The sequence below is a fragment of the Porcisia hertigi genome, chromosome 9, assembly GCF_017918235.1.
Source record: "Porcisia hertigi strain C119 chromosome 9, whole genome shotgun sequence".
Taxonomy (NCBI): Eukaryota; Euglenozoa; class Kinetoplastea; order Trypanosomatida; family Trypanosomatidae; genus Porcisia; species Porcisia hertigi.
Window position 1 is genome coordinate 320761 of NC_090568.1, and position 27925 is coordinate 348685.

The 27925-nt window shown below is 56.6% G+C and overlaps 9 protein-coding genes across 9 annotated transcripts; all 9 read left to right on the plus strand.

Moving 5' to 3' along the window:
* Positions 1-513: 513 nt before the first annotated feature.
* JKF63_06876 (uncharacterized protein) lies at positions 514-2640 on the plus strand (the record flags this gene model as incomplete). The annotated part of the gene is made up of 2 exons (XM_067902824.1): positions 514-2034; positions 2068-2640. 2 exons carry the CDS (start codon positions 514-516, stop codon positions 2638-2640), a joined length of 2094 nt encoding a protein of 697 aa, XP_067759183.1.
* Positions 2641-3571: 931 nt separating this feature from the next.
* On the plus strand, positions 3572-5359 carry JKF63_06877 (uncharacterized protein; the record flags this gene model as incomplete). Its single annotated transcript, XM_067902825.1, has 1 exon — positions 3572-5359. One exon carries the CDS (start codon positions 3572-3574, stop codon positions 5357-5359), a length of 1788 nt encoding a protein of 595 aa, XP_067759184.1.
* A 475-nt stretch (positions 5360-5834) lies between these two features.
* Positions 5835-9542, plus strand: JKF63_06878 (uncharacterized protein; the record flags this gene model as incomplete). The annotated part of the gene is made up of 1 exon (XM_067902826.1): positions 5835-9542. One exon carries the CDS (start codon positions 5835-5837, stop codon positions 9540-9542), a length of 3708 nt encoding a protein of 1235 aa, XP_067759185.1.
* A 6660-nt stretch (positions 9543-16202) lies between these two features.
* JKF63_06879 (uncharacterized protein) lies at positions 16203-16790 on the plus strand (the record flags this gene model as incomplete). The annotated part of the gene is made up of 1 exon (XM_067902827.1): positions 16203-16790. The coding sequence occupies one exon, from the start codon at positions 16203-16205 to the stop codon at positions 16788-16790; it is 588 nt and encodes a 195-aa protein (XP_067759186.1).
* Positions 16791-18033: 1243 nt separating this feature from the next.
* On the plus strand, positions 18034-18420 carry JKF63_06880 (uncharacterized protein; the record flags this gene model as incomplete). Its single annotated transcript, XM_067902828.1, has 1 exon — positions 18034-18420. The coding sequence occupies one exon, from the start codon at positions 18034-18036 to the stop codon at positions 18418-18420; it is 387 nt and encodes a 128-aa protein (XP_067759187.1).
* A 2277-nt stretch (positions 18421-20697) lies between these two features.
* JKF63_06881 (uncharacterized protein) lies at positions 20698-22227 on the plus strand (the record flags this gene model as incomplete). Its single annotated transcript, XM_067902829.1, has 1 exon — positions 20698-22227. The coding sequence occupies one exon, from the start codon at positions 20698-20700 to the stop codon at positions 22225-22227; it is 1530 nt and encodes a 509-aa protein (XP_067759188.1).
* Positions 22228-23142: 915 nt separating this feature from the next.
* On the plus strand, positions 23143-24678 carry JKF63_06882 (uncharacterized protein; the record flags this gene model as incomplete). Its single annotated transcript, XM_067902830.1, has 1 exon — positions 23143-24678. One exon carries the CDS (start codon positions 23143-23145, stop codon positions 24676-24678), a length of 1536 nt encoding a protein of 511 aa, XP_067759189.1.
* Positions 24679-25796: 1118 nt separating this feature from the next.
* JKF63_06883 (uncharacterized protein) lies at positions 25797-26069 on the plus strand (the record flags this gene model as incomplete). The annotated part of the gene is made up of 1 exon (XM_067902831.1): positions 25797-26069. The coding sequence occupies one exon, from the start codon at positions 25797-25799 to the stop codon at positions 26067-26069; it is 273 nt and encodes a 90-aa protein (XP_067759190.1).
* Positions 26070-26730: 661 nt separating this feature from the next.
* Positions 26731-27567, plus strand: JKF63_06884 (uncharacterized protein; the record flags this gene model as incomplete). Its single annotated transcript, XM_067902832.1, has 1 exon — positions 26731-27567. The coding sequence occupies one exon, from the start codon at positions 26731-26733 to the stop codon at positions 27565-27567; it is 837 nt and encodes a 278-aa protein (XP_067759191.1).
* Positions 27568-27925: the final 358 nt, after the last annotated feature.

A 27925-nucleotide genomic window follows, 5' to 3' on the forward strand; every position in this document is an offset into this window, starting at 1 on the left:
GCATTTATTTGGTGGCGACGGTGCGAGCAACCTGGGAGTAGTGGGTGTGTTGTTCCCTTACACCCAAGACGCCTACGGCTCCTGTGCGACCTGTGCGACCTGTGAACCCATATCCTTCGTTCTCTCCGACTGACTGACCACTTGCTTGCTTGGAGAACCTATAGCGTATGCGGTGTGGTCCAGCGTCGCCATTGTTTCTGCTACCCGCTATCGCTCCCACTACCTCGTCTTCCCGAGGATCGATACTTTCTACTTTGTATTGCCGCTGCTTTTTCTGTTGTGCTGCACTCATCCATCCAACTCACTGATCTCCCTCCCTCCTCCCCTCCTCCCCCCCCTCCTCTTCCCCCATCTCTCTGCTTTCTGTTCCTTTCTTTCTTTTTTCACCGGGCGGGGGTTCTTGTGCTGCCCACGGTGGTGTGCCCCTCCCCTCCCCAACAACAACAACAACAACAACAACAGGGTTGATTGTTGATTAAAAAAAGAGGGGGCGATCGGTGTGACAAAAATAAAATGGTTTCTGTGTCTAAGATTCTAAGTGGCGATAGCGTTGGCAGTGGTAGCAGTCTGCGCGCTGGGCATCCGATTTCTCGCGTCGCGACGCTTCGCTGCAGTGGGACGGATGCCGTCGCCGTTGTTTGTGCTGGTGGATCGTGTGTGTCGGTGCAACCAGCGCCGCGGTGGTTAACCAGTTCGCTGGCAGGCAGTGGGGCAGCGGCCAGGGTCAATGGAGGACTCGGCGCTGCTACCGGGGCTTCTTCATCATCTCCGCTGGGCATGGTGAACTGCATGGCTGGTGAGCCCCTCAGCAGCGTGCCAGGGCAAGAAGTGGGTAAGGGTGCAGCCGCCCTCTTGGCAGCGGTACAGCAGTGGTCTCTGGTGGGGCATTTACACGGGTCCAGAGACTGTGTGGCCCTGACCTGTGAACCCGCTGCCACTACAACTACTTCGCCACTGTCGTCAGAGCAGCGCGTCACTTTGAGTGCCGGTGCTGTTACGTGCCTCTCTGTCGCTTCCCTCCCTGGCAGCACCGATACGGCAGTTGCAGTAGTTGGCACCACTGTCGGGACCGTGGCGCTGCTGCTTATCGAGGGAAGTCGTTCTGTTTACAAGGTTGCTGAGTGCGCGCTAGCGCAGTGGAGCAGCGGGGCTATTACAGCGCAGGATGCTGTTGTGGACGTGGCCTTTAGCATGGACCCCGCTGGACGGCCAGAGTTCGTCAGTGCCGCCAGTACTGGGTGTGTCGTCGTTGTGGATGTGCAGCTTTTTTATCGGGAACCTCTCAATGATGGCCTCATTGCCGACGAGGAGGTAGGGGGCGCAGCGACAGATGCGCCAGCTCGAGAGGTTCACAGGACAGGGTGGCGCCAGGAGACCGAGCCGTGGTCCAACTCGGCACTTCGGGCCAAGGCCGTGGAGGCGCTTGAGCGGTCTAGCGCACAGCTAGTGCGGCGTAGCTGCAGCGATGTCTTCGCCTGTTTCTTTGTAGAGGCCGATGTGGTGCGCATCTTTGCTCCGCAGCGCCTACAGGCTGCCGCGGCAATGGACGTAGCGCTTGTCGTGGTGCTCAGCAGCGGTGCGTTGCATTACGTGGAGCGGGTGGTTGAGGGCGGCTCGGTACGCCTGCTGGCGGAGTATCACCGGCTACGGCTCGCCAAGGGGTCCACTTTCATGTCTCACACATTGGCGGAAGGACAGGGCGACGACGGCGGTGCCGCAAGCGACAACGGAATGGACGGCGCCTCGCTGCGCCTCCTGACCGACAACCGCGCCGTTCCGCATGTCATATATCGCTACCGCCTTTCACCCTATCAAATCCAAGCGTGCCAAGACGGCAGTCCGCAGATGGCGAGTGGGCCTGGCGGAAGCTGTGGAATGGCGGCGTTGGCGACAGAGTCGGTGACACACGTGTGTGACGCGCATCTGCACTTCAGCGAGAGGGATGCCGCGTTCCACGTAGTGCTGGCCGGCACGCAGCGTATGCCTCACAGTAAGGGGGGCTATATGTCACCGGCATCACGCGTCGGCTCGCTGGCGGCGTGCACAGCGTCGGCTGAGCACACGCTGGGTCATGTTCAGCAGCACTCCAAAGTAACCGGCTACCGAGCCTGCGGGTGGTGGGCAGTTGTACAGAACGTCGTCCTTCACCGTCAAACTTTCGATAGAGCTGCGCTCGAACGGCAGGCTGTCGAGCAACTCCGGCGCCAACAGCCGCAACCATGCGACGAGCGCACTGCTTCAGCTCTTAGTACCAACGCTGTCTCACCCTTCACGGTGCGTGTCCAGAGCAACACGATGGCCCTGCCGTCGGGGATCGGTGCCTCTCCTGCCTCCCTCTCTGCATCTGCGCTGACGTCTCCCGCATCGCCGTCGCCTGCCGCAGCTGGGGCCAGTGCTGATCAAGGTAATGGTTTTGCAGTAATTTTGATGAACGAAGACGTTCTTTTCTTGGCGTCTGGCCGGGATCTGTACGTTGGTGACCTCCGAGACGTTCCACCGAGCGCCAAGGCTCTGCCGATGTTGCGCCCGCTGCGCTCATTTGGCAGTGTGGTTGAGGGAGTAGCCGTTGGGCCCTATGTGGACGCGCGAGCGGTGCTGGTGGCAACTGGCTCTTGCGTGACGCCTGTTTCGCTCATCTGATTGCCCTTACTCCAATGACCTCGTTTTTTTTTTCGAGGTTTCGAAAGCGGCGGCGGGTGAGGGAATGACAAAAGGGGGGAGGGCGGTACTTCGTGCGTCGACCGCTCAAGAGAAAAGGCAACAGAATACAGGTGTGGTCATGATATATATATATATATATATGTTTGGTTTTCTCAGCCCTCTACCACCACCACCTGGAATAAGGGGTTGGCCGCGCGCGTATCTGTGTGTGTGTGTGTGTGTGGAGTTTGGGAAGGGACCTGGTCCGTTTTTTTCCTTTTAATTGCCACGTTACCTCTTTCTCAGCCCACGAAACCTGTGTCGGATCTCTCTTTTTTCTCTTCAAGGCTACGTACGAATCAAAGCTTTTTTATTTTTTCCCTGTAAGACGAGTATAGCCGCTGAGGATGTCAAGAGAGAAGAGAAGGACAGGCGCGTGAAAGAGTTTTTTGTGTGTGTGTGCGTTTATCGCCCTTCCATCTGTTCCTGCCATCAAGGGAGAAGGTGCCCTCGCGAACCAAAAAAAATGCGTGCACACGTCAGTGCTCATGTAAACATGACTACTCGTCGGACAAAGACATGCAATGCTCTCGCAGAGTCGTATTGCCTCCCCCTCCCTCCCTCCCCCTCCCCCTCCCGCCGGCTCACTCAGGGGACATGCGCACACCAGGATATGTGTGTGCCTGCTCATGTGATGCTCGTATCCCTTTGAAGATTTCTTCCTTCGCCCGTTTCTGCGCTCACCACCGCCATTGTCTGACCTCCGCCTTTCCATCGTGTGTCCCAATCTCATTGCATATCGACCCACACATTGGCACGTATCAGGTACAACAGGCACACACACACACACACACACACAGGGGGGCACATAGGCGCTCATATTCCCCTCCCCCCGCTCCCAGACGCACGCGTGTCGACATCGTTCGTGACGATGGATGATCGCTCGCTCAAGCTGGCGGAGGAGTTGGTCTCAGCACGGTACATCGACGCCGGCCGCGAGTCGTTGCAGTCTACGGCCCGCATTCTGCGCTCCATCCTGGCGCAGCGTTGCTGCCCAAACGAGGGCCTCAATGACGCCACCATTGAGCTTATTCTCCGCCAGCTTGCACTGATGGACACAAACAATTTTGCGCACCACGTCGGCGGCGGTGAGCGTGAGGGACGTGTTGTCTCTGAACTCGTTCGTCAGCGACACTTCCACCTCTCGCACGGCATTGGGCGCTCTGGCGACTTGGTGAGTGATCAGCCCAAGGCGGCAGGCTCGTCGTTGCTGTACAAGGTAACGAACGTGCTCATGTTGGACCTCATACGCCTCGCCGGGGCCCGTTCGACTGCGGCTGCAGTGGTGGTGCCAATGGCGACAGGCATGACACTGGCGTTGGTGCTGCAGTGTGTAGCGAAGAGGCGCATGAGAGAGTTGACGGGGTCAGGAGATGTGCAGCTGCAGCGAGCCGCCACGCAAAAATTAGCCAAGGAAACGCCGGCTGCCCAAGCACAAGAGCCACAGATCAGCGAAGACGGTCGTGTGGGTAGTGACCACGTGCCTCTGCCCGTCCCCACGACGCCGCGCTTCGTCATATGGCCTCGCATTGACCAGAAGACGGCGCTCAAGTGTATCGACGTGGCGGGGCTGGTGCCCGTGCCCGTACAGCTACGGCCGGCTCCGCCATTCGCACGCACTGCCGCCGCCTCTATCAGCTCCAAAGGTGGCAGTCTCAATCTTAGCCCAGCCGACATCGCTTCACCACCGATGCCGTCGTCATCGCCCTTCCTGGAGTGCTACCTCGACGATGTAGCCGCAGCCGTTGAGGCCGTTGGTGGGCCGTCGCAGGTTGTGTGTGTACTCTCCACAACAAGCTGTTTTGCACCACGCCTTCCCGACAACACAGTCGCAATAGCCCAGTACTGCAAGAGAACCGGCATCCCTTACGTTGTGAACAACGCGTACGGGGTGCAGAGCCGCCGGATCATGACTCGTCTCGACGCGGCACAGCGACTGGGGCGGGTGGACTTTGTGGTCCAGTCAGGTGATAAGAATTTCCTTGTCCCGGTGGGTGGTTCGATTATCTGCTCCAGTGATAAAAAGTATTGCGAGGCCGCGGCCGCGCTCTACGCTGGTCGCGCGAGCATGAGCCCTATCGTCGATCTCTTCATCACCGCCTTGAGCCTCGGTCGGCGCGGTATGCAAGCCTTGTGGAATGATCGCTACAAGTGCCGTTCGCGACTGATACGGAAGCTGCGTGTATTTGCACACGAGCGAGGCGAAGCGCTTCTCGTTGACGACAGCGAGGACGAGAGGGATGATGAGGAGGAGGATATGACGGGTGGGTCTCCAAGGAGCTCCAACGATGTCTTGCCCCGCAATGATATCAGTATCGCCGTCACCATGAGAATGTACGGTCTGCCTGCCGCCGAGGCGAGCAGCAGTGATGCGCTAGTTGACTCAGAGGAGGGAGAGAAGGGGGCGACAAACTGGCTAGCCGCCCGCGCTCTCGGTGCGCAACTGTTTCGCAGCGGGGTTACTGGTCCGCGAGTCATCACCCCAGCGCCATCCACACCAACCACGATTGCCGGCTGCACGTTCCAGAACTACGGCATGCATCAGGACGGGAGGCCTCCGTGCCCACTGTTGGTGATCGCGTGTGGACTTGGCATGTCCGAAAGCGAGGTGGATGCGCTGATGTCGCGTCTTCGCGACGTGTGGCCCGTTCCCACATAAAGAGGCCAAGAGGCCACACCAGAGAGCTCCCCCCCCTCCCTCCCCCCCCCCCCCCCCCACAAAAAAAAACAAACAAACACTGGTGTGGCCTTGCTTCATTGTTTCTCTCCTGTGTTGACGGGTAGGAAGGAGACGGGGTGGGTGGGCGGTATAGCAGAGCGGGATGGCACGCGCCTCTCTTTGTCGCTCTCCCCCTTCAACGAACACACAAATATCTTCGCACATTTTATACCTGCAACGGGTAGTGTCAACTCTTCCCAAGTTTCTGTAAGTGGTGTCTCCACCTACAAAGTCCTCTCCTCCCCTCCCCTCCCCTCCCCTCTACCGACTCAAATTCTTTTTCTTTGCGCATCTGTACTGACGCGCGCGCGTCCACCCCACACCCACGCACACTTGCACAGAGTGCAAAAGAAAAAAGTCACGCATATACACATATACACACACACACCCACGTTTTTTTTTTTGCCAGTGTGTTATGGTGAAGCAGCGCATGACAGCCCTCGATGTGAGGGCGACCGTGGAGGAGATGCGGGCAAACCTAATCGGGCTTCGGCTGCTCAACATCTACAATATAAGCAGCAAAATGTTTCTGTTCAAATTTGGTCACGACAAGAACAAAAAATGTGTTCTCCTTGAAAACGGAACGCGCTTCCACCTGACAGAGCTTTCCCGTGAAAAACCGAAGGTGCCATCACAGTTTACTCTCAAGCTGCGCAAGCACGTTCGCGCTTGGCGGCTTGACAGCATTTCCCAACTCCAGCACGACCGCACGATCGACCTTTGCTTCGGTGTTGCCTCGACTGAGGGCTGCTTCCACATCATTGTGGAGTTGTTTTCAAAGGGCAACGTAATTCTTACCGACTACACGTACAAGATGATGATGCTGCTACGCACGCACCGCGATGACGAGGGCCCGAACCTGATGGTGAACCAAATTTACCCCAACACAGCGCCATTGCTCGCCGCGGTTGCGGCCATTTCGGCAACGGTGCAGGAGGCAGATACGGCCACAGTTGTGTCCTCCGCGCCATCGGCTACCAGGACGGGGACGGGGGTAGCGGAGGGGCCACACGTTTTCCTCTACCCGCCGTACGTGGAGGCCTCTGGCCGCCTGCACGTGCGGCGCACCGCCGACGCTGACCTCACACCAGCTCAACAGCAGCTCAAGGAAGAGCGCACGCGTCTAATGAAAATGGACTGGGAGGTGGGCCTCAGCCGCAGCAACGACCGCACTGTCGTGCAGGCGTTGGTGGCGGGCATTCATCACTTCGGACCTGATCTGGCGCAGCACGTGCTCACTGTCACGAATGTGTCAAACCTTCCGCGGAAGAGTTGGACGCAATCGGCGGACGAGCTGTTTGCAGCGTTGCTTCCTGGTCTGTTGGAGGCCTTCGACCTTGCCAAGGTCGACCTCACTTCGGCCGGGGGCTACCTCATCAAGCCCAAGAGAAAGCCCCGCGACGGAGCTGACGCCCTCGTGCCACCAACACCTGACGTCTCCGCCGCCGACGCAGGGGAGCTCGTTGCCGTCGCGGAGCAGTACGAGAGTTTTACCCCCATCTTGCTTGCCCAGTACACAAGGGACGGTGTCGAGTCGCTCTACCGCCCAAGCTTCGGCCGCGTATGTGACGAGTTCTTCCTCATCACGGAGACGGAGCGCATCGACGCGTCGAATCAAAAGCGGATCACTGCCGTAAAGGGGAAAGCAAAGAAGTTCGAAGCGGATCACGCGCGACGCATACACGCGCTCGAGGCCGACATCGCGGCCAACCAGCTGAAGGGTGAGCAGCTCATCTTAAACGCAGACCGCGTGGATGAGGCGATCCAGCTCATCAACGGTGCGCTGGCAACCGGGATCTCGTGGGACGCCTTGCGCACGTTGCTGAAGCGGCGTCACGCGGAGGGCCACCCTGTGGCGTACATGGTTCACGACATTTTCTTGGAGCGCAACTCCATTAGCGTTCTTCTTGAGAGAGCGCTAGACGAGGAGAACGGCGAGGGGGAGGAGGACTGCGACGTGCCACCGATGGTGGTCGAGGTGGCTCTGTCGAAGACGGCGCACGCGAACGCGGCGGACTATTTCTCCAAGCGGAAGCAGCACCTCTCGAAGTTGGAGCGCACCGTGGCAGCGACAGAAAAGGCCGCGGCCGGGGCCGCGCGCAAGGGTGCACGCACTGCCGTTGAGAAGAAGGAGAGGAAGGAGATCGTCAAGGAGCGGCAGCGCAACTGGTGGGAAAAATATTTTTGGTTCCGTACCAGCGCGGGTGATCTCGTGCTTCGCGGCAGAGATGTGCAGTCGACGGAGTTGTTGGTACGCCGTGTGATGCGTCTTGGAGACCTTTTCATTCACTGCGAGGTGGATGCTGCGTTTCCGTGCCTTCTGCGGCCTTTGAACGACGTCTGGCAGGGGCTCTGTTCCAGCGACCCGGACGGCGACGTTATCGCCTCGCGAGTGGCTCAGCCGGTGGCCATGCAAAGCCTCTGTGAAGCAGGTGCGTGGTGTGTGGCTTTCAGTGGCGCATGGGAGAGCAAGCAGGTGACTGGCTCGTGGTGGGTGTACGCGTCGCAGGTGACTGGTGGGACGGCCACTGGCACCTACCTCTACACAGGGGAGCGGCATTATTTGCCTCCGCAGCCCATGTCGCTTGGCTGTGCGCTCCTCTTTTGTGTTTCACGCACCGTGAGTGAGCCCGCAGCAGTCGCTCCGACTGCAGCCTTTGCTGAAGCTGAGAAGGGTGACGAGGAGGAGGAGGAGGAGGAGGAGGAAAATGGGGCAATGACTGCAGAGGGAGGCGCTGTGGGCACACACACCGTGCTGCGGGGTGAGCTGCCGAGCCTCCTGGCATTGCATACCGAGTCCAATCAGCCCAGTGGCGACGGAGAAGTAGTGGTGCCTGCGGATCCGGCACCTTCCCTAGCGGAGTTGCCCTCTGTGGAGGCCCTGCGCGCTGAGCAGCGCAGGCAAAGGGACTTGTACGTGGCAGGCGGCGCTGCGAGCTCTCATGGTGGCGGCGGTGCGGATAGGTGTCTAATAAGGGGCAAGGCGTCGAAGAGAGGCGGGGCGCGCAACTCTCGGGTCGACCGCGAGGGACTTACGGGCACACCGGCACCAAAAGTTGCCGTCATTCCCTCTCCGGCGATGGAGGACGGTGTGACCGTCTCTGCGGTGGCGGCGACAACTACGCAGAAGAGCAACGGCCCTGGCAAGAGTCTCACAAAGCACCAGAGGAAGAAGCTCAAGAAGTTTCAGGACAAGTACGGAGATGATGATGAGGATCTCATGCTTGTGGCGCAGTTGAACGGGGGCCAATTGTCCCGCTCGCAGCTCCTGGGGATCCAGCAACGCACTGAGCAGCGTCGCGAGGAGGAGGAGGTCAAGCGCGTACAGGAAAAGGCTTCTCGCGCTGCCCAACGCGCATCTGGCACGCTGCGGTACCGCGCCATCGATGATGACGACGGTTTCGAAGGTGAGGAGGAGGAGGAGGAGGACGACGAGGTGGTTGAGGTGGTCTCCGAATTCACAGATGACGATGTCGAGGAAGCCCAACAGAGCACCGTTACAGTTGACGCGGGAGTGGGCGACTCCAACGAGGAGCACAAGCTTGCAGAAGCTGCTGATGAGACCGGTGGAGGCAATGAGGCTGAGGGGGAGAGGGTATGCGCTGCCGCCTCGACAGCGGCTGGCTCACGCAACGACCGAGAAGCGGCAGCTGCACAGCAGAATACCGAAATCAAACGTGTCTTTCCGCACTACACCATGCGACCTGGTCCGATGGACATCGTGCAACACGTCGTGGCCGTCTGCGCGCCCATGGCCGTGGTGAGCGAGTACCCCTATCACGCCATGCTGTCCACGGGGAATGCGAAGAAGGGTGTGCTGGCGGCAAAGCTGCTTCAGGTCTTCACTGCACGTGCGGAGAAGGGTGACGCCGGTGTAGGCCGCAGTCTGACAGGCGCCAGTGCTTTCTCTGCCGGCGCGCAAGGAAAGAAAGCAAAGAAATTGACATCCAAAAAGAGCAGCAGTGGCGCGCTGACAGATTGCCCCCGGTCATCATCATCGGCTGCATCACCAGCTACCGCTCCCATTAACCCCTCCGTGGTGAAGGCGCTCCAGATGGCGAGTGCCAACGATGTTGTGCAGCAGCTTCGGGCAAACGCGAAGCCAACGGAGCTCCGCCTCTGACCGCCGTGGTTCAGCTGCGAGTAGACCCATCGAGGAGAAGAGGGGAGTGGGGCGAGCCAAGATGGGAGTCAATGGGGTTGGTGTGTGACCCCCTTACATGGCCAATGTCGCCCCCCTCCCCCCCATCCCCCGGCTGTCTTTGGCGGCATCCCTCTACTTGCCACACCCTTGGCTTGGCGTGTAAAATTGCGCCTTTGGGCTTGTATTATTGGCAGAGGGCAGGGGAGGGGGAGGGGCATTGCGGTGAAGTGTCAAAAAAAAGGGGGAGGAGGCAGAACGGGGCGGGAGGAGGGGTGCGAAGGAGGAGAAGCTGCAAGGACACATCCTCTGGGCTCGATGAGGGGGGGGGAGGGAGGGAGGGAGGCCCTCTCCCGTCCCGCCAGCCTTTTTTTTCCGCCAACTACTCTCGCTATTCATATTTTGTCAGTCGTAATCAATCGTGTCTCTCGCTTGTAAGTGGCTCGCACGCACGCATGCACACGCATACAAAAAAAAACATGCGAAATCAACACCGCTGGTACCGCATCTAAGTTGGAGGGGAGAAGGGGGGGGGGGCGAAGCCTCTCAGCAGCACCCTTCTCGTTATGCCCCCCCCCCCCCCCAACCTTTCCGTCTGCTGCCATCACCACGACCACCAGCGGTACCCGTCACTGAGTGGCCAGGTGATTCTTATGCGATTCTCAAGTGGGGGCGGGAAAGAGGAAGATGTCCACGCTAGACACACACACACACACACGCACACGCTGCCGACACCGGTGTATCATTCCTGTTGGCCTACCACACCTCTTTTCATTCACCTCCTCTGCTTGCCGCTTCACACTTCTTCGCTGTTCTCACATGCGCGGGAGCCCTTACGCGTGCCCGCAGCTTTTGTGTCGAGCGTCCGCTTTTACCATCGAACAACTCTCTATTATTTCACTTTCCCCCACTCCCCCCCTCCCCCCTTTGGTCTTTTGTTGTGTTCTCGTTACAGTTCTCAGTGTGTCCTCTCTGTGTGCCTTTTTTTTCCCCACCTTTACACCTCCCCCCAAACAACACAAACCCCAGCAGCAATCATGGCGGATCAGCTATCCAACGAGCAGATCTCCGAGTTCAAGGAGGCCTTCTCCCTCTTTGACAAGGATGGCGACGGCACCATCACCACCAAGGAGCTGGGCACCGTCATGCGCTCGCTCGGCCAGAACCCCACCGAGGCGGAGTTGCAGGATATGATCAACGAGGTGGATCAGGATGGTAGCGGCACCATCGACTTCCCTGAGTTCCTGACGCTGATGGCGCGCAAGATGCAGGACTCCGACTCCGAGGAGGAGATCAAGGAGGCGTTCCGCGTGTTTGACAAGGACGGCAACGGTTTCATTTCTGCTGCAGAGCTGCGCCACGTCATGACGAACCTCGGCGAGAAGCTCACCGACGAGGAGGTGGATGAGATGATCCGCGAGGCCGATGTGGACGGCGACGGCCAGATCAACTACGAGGAGTTCGTGAAGATGATGATGAGCAAGTAGGAGCAGGAGAGAGGGCGGGTGAGGCTGGGTTCCAGCTAAGTCTACCAGTGGAAGTCCGAGGTGGGACTTCCTTATTCCCCCCCTCCCCCCCTCCTGTGCACGCACGCACGCAGACCACCACCGCTTCCTCTCCGCATGTATCTACTCTTTGATTTTTTCTCCCCCTCTTGTAGGTGGAGGGGAGAGGGTTAATGGTGGTGCGATTTGTGTGTGTGCGTGCGTGCTGTCATGCGTTTTGTTTTGTTTTCTACTTCAGGATGTACGCGCGTCTGACACGGACTTTTTTTTTTTGGGGGGGGGGAAGGGAGGGGCAAAAGTGCATATCTTTGCATTTGTGTTGCCCCATCTCTTTTTTTTTCGGTGATGGGGCGGGCGGGGTGATGGTATCGTATGAGGGGGAAGTTTTCGTGTGTGTGGATGGATGGATGGACGGACGGGGTCCTGTGATTGGGTCACCTTTGGTATGGTCCATGCGTGCCTCGCTTTGTTCTCCTTTCCCTCCCTCCCCTCCCCTTCCCCTCCCTTCCCCTCCCTCCTCCTTCCCCAAACACTCCCCCATCAGAAAAGGGGCAAAAACTATTTTTATTCCCCCCCTCCCCTCCCCCCCCAAAAAAAAAACAAACAGAACCCCACAAAAGAATATTAAAAAAAGTGCGCGAGCGCCGAGTCGCATACAAAAGGCAATGTTCCCTCGACAGGAGGGGGGAATACACACACACACACACACACACACACACACGCCGACCTTCTCCCCCTCCATCTGTCCGTGCCTGTCTGTGTGTTTGTTGTGCTGCGCCACACTGCCACATGCGCGCTTCTCACCTTCTATCCCATCGCACAAGACGACCACAAGGAAAACGAAGGATAACCTCATCTCCTCGTGCAGGCATCTCACCATTCCCCCCCCCTTTTTTCCGGCTCTTTTTTGCAACACCCACGTTGCTGGGACACACACACACACACACACACAATAAAATCGCCATATCAAGTAGTTCTACATCAACGCTTCGCTGTTTTTTTTTCGTTGTTGTGCGTCTGTATTTCAAGCATCCTTCGAACTGCACTGAGGTCCACGATACAAAAAAACACGGTGAGGACTAGCTAGCTTTTCTCTTGTTCAACTAGCTCCCCTTTATACCCCCCCCAAACAAAACAAAACCCCAGCAGCAATCATGGCGGATCAGCTATCCAACGAGCAGATCTCCGAGTTCAAGGAGGCCTTCTCCCTCTTTGACAAGGATGGCGACGGCACCATCACCACCAAGGAGCTGGGCACCGTCATGCGCTCGCTCGGCCAGAACCCCACCGAGGCGGAGTTGCAGGATATGATCAACGAGGTGGATCAGGATGGTAGCGGCACCATCGACTTCCCTGAGTTCCTGACGCTGATGGCGCGCAAGATGCAGGACTCCGACTCCGAGGAGGAGATCAAGGAGGCGTTCCGCGTGTTTGACAAGGACGGCAACGGTTTCATTTCTGCTGCAGAGCTGCGCCACGTCATGACGAACCTCGGCGAGAAGCTCACCGACGAGGAGGTGGATGAGATGATCCGCGAGGCCGATGTGGACGGCGACGGCCAGATCAACTACGAGGAGTTCGTGAAGATGATGATGAGCAAGTAGGAGCAGGAGAGAGGGCGGGTGAGGCTGGGTTCCAGCTAAGTCTACCAGTGGAAGTCCGAGGTGGGACTTCCTTATTCCCCCCCTCCCCCCCTCCTGTGCACGCACGCACGCAGACCACCACCGCTTCCTCTCCGCATGTATCTACTCTTTGATTTTTTTCTCCTCCTCTTGTCGGTGGAGGGGAGGGGTTAATGGTGGTGCGATTTGTGTGTGTGCGTGCGTGCTGTCATGCGTTTTGTTTTGTTTTCTACTTCAGGATGTACGCGCGTCTGACACGGACTTTTTTTTTTGGGGGGGGGGGGGAAGGGAGGGGCAAAAGTGCATATCTTTGCATTTGTGTTGCCCCGTCTCTTTTTTTTTTGGTGATGGGGCGGGCGGGGTGATGGTATCGTATGAGGGGGAAGTTTTCGTGTGTGTGGATGGATGGATGGACGGATGGATGGGGTCCTGTGATTGGGTCACCTTTGGTATGGTCCATGCGTGCCTCGCTTTGTTCTCCTTTCCTTCCCTCCCTCCCCTCCCTCCCCTCCCTCCCCTCCCCCTTCCCTCCCCTCCCCTCCCCTTCCCCAAACACTCCCCCATCAGAAAAGGGGCAAAAACTATTTTTATTCTCCCCTCCCCCCCAAAAAAAAAACAAACAGAACCCCACAAAAGAATATTAAAAAAGTGCGCGAGCGCCGAGTCGCATACAAAAGGCAATGTTCCCTCGACAGGAGGGGGGAATACACACACACACACACACACACACGCCGACCTTCTCCCCCTCGATCTGTCCGTGCCTGTCTGTGTGTTTGTTGTGCTGCGCCACACTGCCACATGCGCGCTTCTCACCTTCTATCCCATCGCACAAGACGACCACAAGGAAAACGAAGGATAACCTCATCTCCTCGTGCAGGCATCTCACCATTCCCCCCCCTTTTTTTTCCGGCTCTTTTTTGCAACACCCACGTTGCTGGGACACACACACACACACACACACAATAAAATCGCCATATCAAGTAGTTCTACATCAACGCTTCGCTGTTTTTTTTTCGTTGTTGTGCGTCTGTATTTCAAGCATCCTTCGAACTGCACTGAGGTCCACTATACAAAAAAACACGGTGAGGACTAGCTAGCTTTTCTCTTGCTCAACTAGCTCCCCTTTATACCCCCCCAAACAACACAAAGCCCCAGCAGCAATCATGGCGGATCAGCTATCCAACGAGCAGATCTCCGAGTTCAAGGAGGCCTTCTCCCTCTTTGACAAGGATGGCGACGGCACCATCACCACCAAGGAGCTGGGCACCGTCATGCGCTCGCTCGGCCAGAACCCCACCGAGGCGGAGTTGCAGGATATGATCAACGAGGTGGATCAGGATGGTAGCGGCACCATCGACTTCCCTGAGTTCCTGACGCTGATGGCGCGCAAGATGCAGGACTCCGACTCCGAGGAGGAGATCAAGGAGGCGTTCCGCGTGTTTGACAAGGACGGCAACGGTTTCATTTCTGCTGCAGAGCTGCGCCACGTCATGACGAACCTCGGCGAGAAGCTCACCGACGAGGAGGTGGATGAGATGATCCGCGAGGCCGATGTGGACGGCGACGGCCAGATCAACTACGAGGAGTTCGTGAAGATGATGATGAGCAAGTAGGAGCAGGAGAGAGGGCGGGTGAGGCCGAGGTTACGTATCTCCTGCACACAGACAGGCTTGCAGGCACATATACGCGAAAGGGGAAAAGAGGAGGAGCGGTGGGGGTACACCTGTAGTCACAGCGGTCGAGTCAGGGCTTCATGAGCATGCCCAGGGGGACACACGGACATACGTACATACGCGAGCCAAAAAAGGTAGTGGTGAAGCAACAGTGAGGACAACTGTTGCCTGCATATTTATGTTTTGTATGTGTGCTTTCCTGTGGGATTTTGGGCTATAGAGGGCAGAGACGGAGATCCCGTACTCGGAGCGTTTTCCTCCTTCCCTCTGTATGGCCTTCTGACTCTTTGAGACGGTCTGTAGGGCGGCCGCTCGGCATTTTTTGCGTGCGTCTGTGTGTGTGCAGGTGGATATGTGGGTTTGGTGGAAAGGACGAGACCGGAAAGAGGGAAGGCGCTGCTTGGATGTGCATTCTGGCGATTGCCGCCCTCCTTTCCCTCCCCCTCCCCCCGTTCCGATATTCATTGCACTCACACCCCTTTGTCCGCCTTCCCCCCTCCCCCGGTAACCATCACCACACCCTTGCCGTGCTGCGGCCGCCTCCCTGCTCACTTTCTTCGCACCCCTCTGAACGCATGAATGGCAGCGGCTAATGAAGGAGGGGGAGGAGGGGGAGGGCATTTAGAGACGCACACGCACACACAAAAGAGAAAAGATGTATTATGTTTCTTTGTTTTTTAATGTGTCAACACCCGCTTGCCTCCCCACCTCCTCCCCCCCCTGCGTTGATCTCCACTTATCCCCTTCAATGTGTTTTCACCCAAACACAGCAACACATACGTAAGGGACACGGAGGAGGTGGGGTGTGACGAGCCGGGGAAAGTGTTTTGTTTTGTTTTGTGTTTGTGTGTGTGTGTGGTGTTCGTGAAAGGACGGCGTGTGTGAAAATGAGAAGAGACAAATGCCCCCTTCCCTCCCTTCCCCTCCCCCCCCCCCCTTGAAGGTGGGGAGGGTGGTGGAGGGAGGGAGGGAGGGGGGGGGGGAGAAGAGGGTTGGCAGTGGTGGTGACACCATCTCCTCTCCTCCCCTTCCCATCTCCCTCTCCCCCAAATTTCACTTTTCTCTTTTTTTTTCCCTCCCGGTTATGTTTTAGTCCTCTCAATGGCGAGGGACGTTGACGTTGTTTTGTACCTTCTCTTCTTGCTTTTTCCCTTTTTTTTTGTGAGTGTGTGCTCCCCTCCCCCCTCCCCCCGCTTACCCCCCCGGGGGGAGGGGGAGGAACAAGGGTATTTATGTATACACACACACACATATTATATATATATATTAGATACATGTATATGCGTATAGGTGCGCGTGTCTGTTATGGAGATGTGTAAAAAAAAATGAGCGGAGGGGGCTACATATATATATATATATATATGTTTATATTTGTTGCGTACATGCATGGGTATCGGTGCGTCTGGGTAAAGGATGGGGCAGTTCGCATCCCCCCTTTCCCCCACCCACCCACTTAGGTCTCCCTCACGAACACCGTCGTCTTGTCGACTGTATCCCCCCCCCCTCCCTCCCCCTCCCCATTTCTCCCCCCATCTCTCCCCCCTTCCCAACAACTGTCTTCACCACCACCCGTCTACGTTCTCTCTGCACATTTATTTCTTTATTTTTGTCTATATATGCACGTGTGTGTCTGTGTTGTGTGTTCTGCTCGGTTGCGTATGTGTGCGCGCGCCCACTTTGAGCGTCCGCATTTGTGAACCGCTACGAATCCCTGCCCATCCAGCTCTATAGCAGTCAATCTCCCCCACCCCCCAAAAAAAAATCGTCCGCCTCAGCAACTTCACAACCTTCATCAAGCACAAGACGAAGCGGGCAGAATAGATAAAGAGGCCAAGTACACCAATGAGCAGCCGCCCCAAGGGATCACGAAGCCCTCCTCAGCCATCGCAGCCCCCTCCCCTGCCGCCACCGCCGGCCGCTAATGTACACCATGCCAGCGTCTCCGGCTTTTCCAGCCCCATCTACCGTGGTGTGCTGAATCACGGTGCTTCGGCCGAGCTGCAGGAGGGCTATCGCATTCTGACCAACGGTCAAAAAGCAAACTTTATCAGCGACAAGGACATCTACAAAACTGTTCAAAGCTGCGGTCTTCACACCACTGAAGAGGAGGTGAACGATTTGCTGCGCGTCGTGCACCAGGATGAGCGCACGCTCGGGTTGGAGTTTTCTGAGTTCATGATACTAATGACGAAGGAGATCGACGATAAGTCGATAGAGGAGATGCGGAGCGCCTTCCGAGTGCTGGATAAGAAGAACACTGGCACCATCACCAAGAAGCAGTTCGCTGAGCTCTTTGTTTCCTCGGGCGAGCACAGCAGCGCTGAGGAGCTGGAAGAGTTTATGCTCCTGGCCGAGGCTTCAGAGGAGGAGGATGTGGTGGACTACAACAAGCTCATCACTGAGCTCGCCATCCGACTCAATAAAATGTAGGTATCGTTTCATAGTGGTGGTGGTGGGGGGGGGGAAGGGGAGGCTTGAGGCGTCTGTGCATGGCTCAGTAGAGAGCAGGTGTGTCCGTACATTGATGGAGCACTGCATCGCGGTATGTAGGGGACTTCAAGTGCAGAGTGCGTGGAGACGCTCTGCATCACCGCCTTCCCCTGGAATTTCTCTTTTTTTTTGATTGCTCCACTCCGCTTTTTTTTTTTTGGTTTGGCATATGTGTGATGACACACGCACCTATACACATCTGTTGTACTTCAACGTTGTTGTGTATATTGATGTGTGCGATTACGCTACATCTGTGCACTGAAGCACGCATCCCATGTGCTCCCTCCCCTTTCCTTCCTCCCCCTCTCCACAGTTGGCGGCGACCCCGTCTTTTTCGCCCTCAAACTTTCTCAGCTATTCCCACACTTCCTCATCTCCGTTCACATGCACACGAACACACACACACACACACACGCACCACCACCACCACCACCACCGTCATCTCGTCTCCCCCCCCCTTGTACATGTTGTAGTGTTTCTCTATGCAGTCATGTGCGCTTTTTAAAAAAGTCTCGGCATTTTTTTTTTCTCGGGCGGGAGAGTCTGCTTGTTGCCTCTTGCCATCACTTGCTGCACCCACGTTTCGGGGGCATATCTGCATTTCTCTGTATCCCCTTCTCTTTGTCTAGGATGTCTGGGACGTGCTCTATCTGATCAAACTTTTTTTCTTGCCCATTTTTTTTTTTTTGCGTGCACAAAACGGTGGGAGTCCCCCCTTCCTCCCCCCCCCTCTCTCCAACCCGCGATGGTGAAAACGCGTGCTGTGTTCGATGATCTTTTTTTTCTGTATTGGATACGTGGAGACCTGCGCATATGCGCTCAGCTCTCTCTCTCTCTCTCTTTGGTGCTCAGAGACAATCTGTAGCCGCTCTGTCTGCTTAACCTAATTTCCTGCATCCTCGTTCCAATGTGCTCCTACTCTGCCCGTCTTACACTTAACCTTCGATACCTCGGCAAATAAATATACATATATATATATATATAAATATATACATACACACACACATATATATACTCACATATATACATATATACATATATTTATACATATTTGAACACAGAAGAGTGTCAAGGTGTTTTGTTGCCCTATCCCACCTCCAAAAAGTGTATCCCGTGTTTTCTTCCGTCTACAACAGTACACCCCCCCTTCTTCCCCCCCCCTGAAAGGAGAACCGTAGACACCATGCAGATTTTCGTGAAGACACTGACCGGCAAGACGATCGCGCTCGAGGTCGAGTCGAGTGACACGATCGAGAACGTGAAGGCCAAGATCCAGGACAAGGAGGGCATCCCGCCGGACCAGCAGCGCCTGATCTTTGCCGGCAAGCAGCTGGAGGAGGGCCGCACGCTGGCGGACTACAACATCCAGAAGGAGTCCACGCTGCACCTGGTGCTGCGCCTGCGCGGTGGCCTGATGGAGCCGACGCTGATTGCGCTAGCCAAGAAGTACAACTGGGAGAAGAAGGTCTGCCGCCGCTGCTACGCCCGCCTGCCCGTGCGCGCCACGAACTGCCGCAAGAAGGCCTGCGGTCACTGCTCCAACCTGCGCATGAAGAAGAAGCTGCGTTAAGTGGCGATGGCTGTGTCGTTGCGCTAGACCCCCCCCCCTCATTCCTTTCCCACTTTTTCTTCCACCTCGCCAACTACACTTCCTCCTTCCTTTTTTTCTGCATCTCCCTCCACTACCGGTGCTCTTGCGCTCTCTGTATGTTCGGCGCTGGGGTGACGTGGCCAACACTCGTCCAACACAGCGACGGCCTGGAAGGAAAATGTGGGAGGGTGCTTGAGGTAGAGGAAGGGAAAGGCGGGCAGCCAAGAAGAACGGTCATGATGAGCAAGAGGGGATCCCCCCTCCCCCCCCGACAGCATAAAAAGAGTGTTGTGGGGTGCAGACACATCTTTGCCCCCCCCCCCTACGTATTGTGTGTATAAGTGTGTACCCAGTACAGAGGAGGGGAGAGAGGGGGGATAGGAGCTTAGCACTTTTGCTCAGAGGCTCATCACCCTCACTTTTCTTCTCCCCCCTCCTCTTCCTCCTCCTTCTCCTCTTCCTCTTGTGCTTTGAAAGGGGGTCACTCGCTGCTGCCGTCGCCCTTACCCTCACCCCTCCCTTTTTACATTTCAAAGCGTTGACGCAAAAAAAAAAGGAGGGTGATGTGCTTGCGTGTGTGTGTGTGTGTGGAGGGAGGGGGGGTTACTGTGTGTACTGTGCGCTCTGTCCTCTCTCCTCTCTCTTCGTTTTCTATTTTTCCCCACTAATTTGTTATTTCTGGTGTGTTTTATTCCCCCCCTCTCCCCCCCAATATCTGACGGGTGTCTACTGGGCCGTGTGTGTTGTTGTTGTCTGTTGCATCAGTATACACGGCACAGGATGCACACAACACAGGCCCACTTTATCCCCCCCTAAAAAAAAAACAAACGGCATGGCCTCGCTGAGAAGCGGCCTGTGCCACCTCTGCTCCTCCTCGGTCACTGCTCATTCCGTATTAATATATATAAATATATAAATATATATATATATACGTATAGGGATTTGAAGTTTATTTTTGCGGCCCGGCGTAGTTATTCCTACCAAATCCCATCGATTGAGTGCGCGCGCACGAGGGTTCCCCTTTATCATGCAATCTTATCTCCACCTGGCCTCCCCCCCTTCCCCCGCCTCCCCTCTCTCTCTTCAGAAGCGCAGTGACGGTTGAAGCAAAGGAGAGGGTGACCCCCCTACCCCCCCTCCCAAAAACACCACCACCACCACCACCACAGAAAAACTCGCATAGGAAGAACGTGTGCAAACAGCAACGACGAGAAGGCGCCAACATTTCACTCGCTCTCTTGTGAAGTGTTTTCGGTCCACCCCCTTCTTTCTTTTTCCCCCTCCCCTTTTTTTTTTGCTGCGGCTGCTGCTTTTTCACACAGACACACACACACACACACACGCAAACGATCCACTGGCGCAGATTGGGGTTCCACGTGGCTGGGAGGAGAAAAAAAAACAGAAAAATAAACGGTGAAGCAGCTCACACGATAGCTTGCTCTAGATCTATTCATCTGTGTGTGTTGTGTGAATCACTTCTATTGGTTCGCCCCCCTCCTCTTCTTCGCTACATTTTTCTCTCTCGCTTGCTTTTATTGGAGGTATATATATATATATATATATATTGTAGTCGTCGTTGTACACACACTCCCCTTTCCCCCCTCCCCCTCCCCCTTCTCGGAGTTTTTGTGTTTTTTTTTTGTAGATCTCTTTTTTTTTACATATAATATTTTATAATTGCGTATTGTACAGATTTTTCTCAGATCGGGAGAGAAAAAATTTTTTTTTACGCACACAGACACAGACACAGTCACAGACAGACACAGACACAGGAGAGGGAGGGTTAGCGATATATATATATATACATGTATATATTGTAGTCGTCGTTGTACACACACTCCCTGTGTTTTCACTTGATCTCGCACCCTTTCACCTTTCCCTCTTCACCTTTACCCCCTCCCCCAAGCCACACAAAACTCTTCAACTGTTGTTGTGTGTTTGTGTATTTTTCTTTCCTTTTCCTTTGCGCTTCACTTGTACAGGTGTTTCTGAACTCCGACCCCCGACCCCCCTCCCCACTCCTTTCCCCGCTCTCTATAAAAAAAAATGCAGGCGTCTCCCTGGAGGACTCCCTTCTTTTTGTTATTCGAACTCTGCGGTGCCACCACCCCCCCCCCCTTCTCTTCCCTTCCCTTCTCCTCACCCTCCGTGTGTGATCGCCCTCGACTCTCTGCATTTGAGACGGTCGTCGTGTAACCTGCCGTTTGTGTGGGCATTCAATCGCAGGGCTTTGTTTCTGCTTCATCGCCGCTAACGATGCGTGGTGCCATCTTGCGTCCGTCGTGCGTGCTGCACGCCGCATTGCTTTTCTCGTCCTCCGCGGGCTTACACCATGACTCAGCCGGCGAGGCGGCCATGGTCGGCGACGAGATGTCGTCCACAGCCGCTGCGTCGCTATGGCTGCAGAATTCGGAGTTGCACCACGCTGCCGCTGCGGTCATGCACACACAGCAGGCGGATGCGGCGGGCGCAACAGCAGCAGCGCAGGACCATGAGAGTGCACTGGTCGTGCTTGGAGATAACAGCACCACCAGTACCAACGGCCATGTGGACTACTTCATGGGCGGCTTTGGCCCTTGCCACCTCGCAGAGGTCGCCGTGGTACCAGAGAGTGCGCGCGTCAGGGCTCATGGACCTCGTGGCCACATGCACAAGCTGCATACGGCTGCAGCCCCTGTGGGTGCGTCGTTTTCCTCGGAGCCCGTGCCGGCAGCCGCCTCCGCTGCGCTGCCACGGCGCGCCGGAGACGACGGTGAGGTTGTAGTAGCGAAGCGGCCAGTAATCACGAAAGCGCGTCGGATCCGTCTTGCTTCTGCTGCTGCGCAAGCGGCCGAGGTGCTTCAGGCGGTGGGCAGCCCTGCCACTGCACTTTTGCTCAGTCAGCGAGTGCAACAGTTGCAGGCTGAAGAGGCGTTGCTGAACGCGTCGCTCCAACGCCTCAAAGCTGAGCGTGACTTGGCAACAGTGCGGCACACCTGTGGTGAGGAGCTGAACAACTACCGCCATGGCGTGCAGCAACGCGAGCAGCGGGTCGTACGCGCCGCCATGACCGACGACACGCGCTTTCAGGATCCCGTCGTCAGTTACTCACAGGAGAGCGGAGACGACACGCTGCAGACGCTCTCGGAAGCTGATCTGTTGGGGATGCCCGCCACTGCTGATGCGGAGGCGGCTGCGGCTTCGGCAGCAGCAACAGCGACTGTGGCGAGTAGGGCAGTGAAGAGAAGCAACAGAATTTCGCATGCAGATCCCAAGGTGCCCTCGGCAAGAAAACGGTGGCCTCACGATGTGAGAGCAGCTGGCGTCCACAAGACCAAAGCGGCACCGAAGCCCCCCTCATGGAGAGGGGCTAAACCAGGCGCTCCCCATCGCAAAAGTCTCTGGCCGCCTAAGCAGATGCCCGTGAGGGCGCGTGGGACATCGACTGGGAAGCAGCTCTCTATTGCACGTGCACGCAAGCACCAAGCCAAGACACCTTTGCGCATGAAGGAGAGGAGGCCGACCTCTTCAACCAAAGCTACCGCAGCGAAGATGTCCAGGAAGTACAGGGGTGTCAAGGCGAAGACGCCAGCGGCAGCGATCAAGGGCGTCGTGCGGGGGCAGAGAATGAAGGCCGCCTCAGCAGCCGCAAGGTTGTCGAGAACCCCATCACTGGCGCGGGCCAAGCCGCAAAGGGGGTCACGAGCACCTGCGAAGGGGAAGTCCGCGACGGTGCCACCCGCCAAGTCATCGAAGTCGAAGGCCACCAAGGCCGTTCCGAAGAAATCTGCAGGCAGAAGGCGCTAGAATTGGGCACCTCCCCGAATGCCAAAGCATCAGCAACGCTGACAACGATGATGCGCATGCCAACAGCTTTAACATTTTCGGAGAGGGACAAGGAGTTGAGAAGTGCAGAACAAGCAGACAGAGTTTTTTTTTTGGGGGGGGGGCGTGTAGAGAGTTACTGAACGGAGGAGGAGAAACAGGAAGAGAGATGACCCATGTACAGGTCTATGTGCATGTGTCTTCCTCCCTTTCCCCCATTGCTCTTTCTGCATTGATATTCTCTTCCTCTACGTTGTACACCTCGTTTTTTTTTTTGGTGCACACATTCGCCTCACGGTGTGCGTGTCCCCCCCGTCTTTTCTCCCCTGACCAATTCTTCCATCTATATATTTATATATATTTTATATGATATGCCTACACTCCCTCCTGTAACGTCTCTCTCTCTCATGACCACCACCACCACCACCACCACTTTCTCCATTATCTGTGCGTGCGAGTATGCTCGTGTACGTGTGCGTGTATGTGTGAAAGAGCAACCAGAGGCAATCCCCCAAAAAAATTATCCTCTTCCTCCTCCTCTTCCGCCCCAAATCCGCGTTTGCTCTTCTCTGCATGTGTGTGTGTGTGTGTGTGTGTGTGTGAGCGCTGTTCGTAATGCTCCACAGTTCGTACTTTTGCCTTCACTCCCCCCCACCACCCCTCATCATTTACTCTCCCGCCCCCCCCCTTCCCCCTGCATCGGATGACCTCCACCCCCTCCCCACGCCGACAAGCCCACTCACTCCAATAGCTATCCCACATGACACCAAGCTTCTTATAGCAGCTTTGTGCACTCGACTTTTTTTTTTCGTTTTTTCTATCTGCCAGTCAACGATAAAGGGCTTCGGTGACTGAAGTTTCCTAGAGCCCCCCCCTCCCCCTCGTTCCCGCTCGCTTATGTATTCGTTCAACCTCACCTCAAGCCGTAAGACCGCCGTCGGTGACTCCACGGAGTTAGGGCCACCAGCGGTGAAGCACGTTATACGAGCACCGTCTGAGCTGCCACCTCCTGAGCCGTCACCGAGAGACGAGTCAGGGGTATCGGGTAGTGACAACAACAACAGCAAGGACGACGACGGCGGCGGCGGCTGCGACGATGTGGTGCCGATAATATCCCACGCACGCACTGATCAGCACCCCGTGCATGTGCATAACCTGGCTTCGTACACGCTGCTGCGCGAAGCTGCAGACTGGCATGTCGAGGTGCTGCGTGAAAGAGAGGAAAAGAAGCAGCGAGCCCTTGCCCAGCTGGAGGCCACCAAGCTCGAGGAGCAGCGGCACCGTGATGCGCAAGAGGAGAAGACAAAGAAGGAGATGCAGAGACGCCGGCTGGAGCGGGAGAAGGAGCGCGCGGAGGCGCGTGAGGCACAAGAGATATCTAACTTTCAGGATAGCAGCACGCAGTTGCTGCAGAACCAGCTGTGGCTAATGGAGTTGGGGAAGTCCGTCACGCAAGTGGATGCGCAGCGCAGGGCGCACGTGCGCGAGCAGCTCTACAAGAACTCTTCCAGTCGCAAACAATTAAGCGGAAGTCACGCAAGTGTGTCCAGCTGGCCCAGCACCAACGTCAGCGGCTACCATGTCTCCGCGCCGTCCACAGAGAACGACCTGCGCCGAGCAGCAGAGGCAACTGAGGAGGCGTACGTCCGCCTCAGCCTTTCCTACCGCAGCAGGGCACAGCGCTCGTCTACTGCCGCAGCGATTCTCGAACCCGACGATATCACCAGCAAGGGGCGCTCTCGGCCGCAGGCGGCCACTCGCACCACCACGGCGCTCACCTCGTCAACAGCACCCTCGGAAACGTTCCAAACCGCCACTGGCACACTGTCGCCATCGCCAGCTGCGCTGACACAAACCGCCGCCACAGACCCCGTCCCCTTCCGTCCAAAGCAACCCATGTTTACTCACACGTCGACGGAGAACATGGGCAAGCACGCCAATGCCATCCCGTATACATACATACCTGAGTACTTTGACAGCTCTTCTACCACTGCTACCGTCGCTAAGGTGGATTCTCCACGCCGTGCCGGAAAGCCGCACTCGAAGCACCAGACCGATGCTGTGATGCCGCTCCCCCTTTCCCCGACACCAGTGAGCCGAGACGTCAGCGGCCTGCTACAAGCGAAGTATTATCCGTGGTCTATTTACAGCAATGCTGCCTTGTGCGAATCGATGCTGCCACTGTCGCCGCCGCCCCGAGAGGCGTCGTTGCCGGTGCGCCGGTGGGGAAAGAGAGAGCTGCGTGACACCATGTTCGGTCACTGCATTCGGCCAGACGGCACGATCGAGGACCAATGCGAGCGCAAGAAGCAGTTCGCAGCGTATATCGGCTACACTACACTGCCGCGTGACAACGCTACAGCGACTTCGAACAACCCTGTGGAACCACAGGTGCCGCTGCACTTTAGCAAACGGATGGACGTATGGCTATGAGCCTCTCAGAAAAGATGCAATATTTGTGTGTGTGCCGAATACAAAGAGGAGGGCGGGGACGGGAAGGTGTGGCATTTCCGTGAGTCTGTGCGTGCGTGCTGCACAGTTTACCCTCGCCCATGTCCCCCCTGTCCTCCTCCCCACACTACTTCGCTCTGAGTCCTCGGCTCCGCCCCTCCCGTGTGTGTGTGTGTGTGTGCTTGGTGGTGATGAGGGGCTAATACGTATATCAAATTCTTTTTTTTTCGTCTGTATCCAATGTACACTATGATCAGTGTGGGTGTTGAGTACGCTCGCACGTGGGGGAGGGAGGGGATGGAGGGTGCGGGGCGGGGCGGGGCGGTGTGTGCATCCGCATACCAGCATTCACCCCCCATCATTGACGCGAAGCTGATGTTATGCTGAGGCAACCACCCTTCTCGACCGCCCTCCCCAATTCTCGTAGCCGGCACCCAACCTTTTATGTATTTTACTTACTTACTTCCTGTACACTTCTACACAGATATGCGGCACCCTCCAGCTCGGGGGCGCACACAAATACACAAGCACAGACACGGACACGCGAGCGTGTGTGTTTGAGGGAGTGAGAGAGGGAAGGGGGGGTTGGTGAGTGGAATCACCGCAGCGGGTGCTGAAGGTGCTTCTCACTAAATGTGTGTGTGTGTGTGTGTGTGTGTGTGGGGGGTGGGGGGTGGGTGGGGGTGAGTGGGTGGGGGGGGGCATCTCATAGATGTTCAACGAACATCTTTGGTCGCTGCACGACTTTGGGGGTGATGGCGTGTGTGCGTTCCCCAATGCAGCGATTTAGGGGGTTGGTGGTGGCAGTTCCACTTGGGGCGCTGAAGGCTTTTCGAAGGCGAAGAACTTGGAGGAGAGGGGTTATATACCTGAGGAAGGCCTTGGCGGGGTGGTGGGGAGACGGGCGGGGGTTACCCCACGCGTTACACCCCGCGTCGTCACAGCCTGCCGCCCCCCTCCTCCTCCTCCCCTCTTCCCCCCGGATTGCAGCGTTCTGTGTAAGCTCTCCTTTAGAGTCCATTCTCTTGTCCCCCACTCTTTTCTTTTTTTCTGCCCGATACCACATTTGTATACATGACTTCGTATCCCACAGGGCAGCTATGAACTCATATGTGAAGCGCTACGTCGGGTCTAACCCAAGGGTCCAGCAGCTTGTCGGCTTCAAGCGGGCATGCGACCGGCGCCTCGTGGTCGGCTCCACGCTCGCAGCTCTCGGGATCTACTGTTTGGTGTATCTTAGCGAGGAGAAGGAGCGCAACCGCCGCCATGCTTCCATCAAGAAGGATATCGAGCGAGAGCGATGGAGAGCTCGGGAGCTTGGCTTGGCGGCGCCGACCGACGACGGGTTTGCGGAACGCTACGAGAAGCAATAAAAGAGGGGAGATGCGCGCTGGAGAGCGAAAAAGGCACGTGATGGGAAAAGAAAAGCTTCGTTCTTCCTTCGTTATTTGTGGTGGATGCAGAGAGTATGTTCACGCATGCTGTGTGTGCCCCCCCCCCCCTCCCCCGTGGCGGTGCTCGTGTCACACACTCACACACACACACCTATCTTTTCGTGGGCCGTTGCAAGTTTGCAGAGACGTGTGAAAGGAAAAGGGGGGCCGTAGATTGCCAATTCAAGGCGTGGGGTGTCGCCAGGCATGCCAATATCACCATATGACACACCTTCGCTCACCCTCCTCCCTTGACTGGGAGCGTCCAGTGTGAGTGCATCGGGCATTTGACTGCTCGATAGAGGGTGAGTGAGCGGGACATGTTCTCCCTCCCCCCCCCCCCCCAGGCAGCAGGGGGTCGCGATATTTATGAACTCTCGCTATGCGGTGACATGCATGATCAATATGCTGGGGGGGGGGGGATATCCCCACCCCCTTCTCCCACTCCATGCCCTCCACTCTATTCGTTACTTCATGCCCCCTCCCCCAAAAAGGCCATTCCGGGACCTTGACTGACTGAACTCGGACTCCCTTGGGAGCTCCAACTCAAACCTGCACATATACGCATACCACTCCCCCCCCCTGCTTCCCATTTGCAGCGATGACTGCCGCCTCCGCGCACACGCCCGCCCTTCCCGCCTCTCTGGATTATCCACGCATCAAGCTGCTTGCCATTGGCGATGTCGGCGTAGGCAAGAGCTGCTTTATCAAGCGCTACTGTGAGGGTCGCTTCGTTACCAAGTACATCCCCACCATTGGCATCGACTTCGGTGTAAAAAAGGTGGAGGTGAACAGAGCGGCAGTTTTGCAGCAGCGCAGCAGCCGACCACTATCCTCATCGGGTAGGACAGAGAAGAGCCATGCCATTGGTGGCGGTGGCCCCTCCACTATTCCAACCGCAGTGCGAGTGAATTTCTGGGATGGCTCCGGCGACGAGGACTATCGCGAGATCCGCAACGAATTCTACGAGGCCGCCCAGGGCGTGCTGCTGATGTACGATGCCTCGAATGCACAGAGCTTCGCCGCTCTGGAAAACTGGTGGGAAGAGTTGAACATGTATTGCGAGGGGATATCGTCCGCAGGCTCAAGCGGTGACCAGGCCCATGGCGATGCTTCCTCTGGCGGCGCGGCAGCCGCTCGCAACGGTGGGAAGCGAAAGTCTGTTCCCACAATCACAGGTAGCACCGCTGCTGGAAAGGCGGTGGGGCGCACCGACGGGAGGGCGCCGGTGGTGGTTCTTTGCGCGAACAAAACAGATGACACAGTGGTTCCCGGGGCCGCCGCACCGCGACCGCGAGCCGTGAGTGAGGAGCAGGGGCGTGCCTGGGCACGTGAGCATGGCTGTGCCGCATACTACGAGACAAGCGCCAGCACGGAGAAAAACGTGAAGGAGGCAATCGAGGATTTGGTGGTTCGGGTGGTCGCCACGTTTATGTGATCGCATTTGTTTTTTAGTGTTTCTTTGCAGCTTGCTCGACACTTTCTGCTTCCAATCCGTCTAATGATAGAGAATGAAGGAATGAATTAGGGCCAGCGAAGAGAAACATGCACATGCGATTTTTATTTTAGGGGGCGGGAGCCGGGACACCCACATGCGCACACAAACGTTGGTACTGCAGAAGTGTTCGGCGGGGTTGCCGCCGGCTTTCTCTCTCCCCCCCCCCCTCCCCCTGATGGTGTCTGCATGGATGTAAGTTATGAAACCACAGAAGACCAAGACAAGCCTGCGTATTGCAAAAAAAAAAAGAGGAGGCATGGAAGAAGAAGAGGGGCTGATGTGCAGCGAAGACATCTCC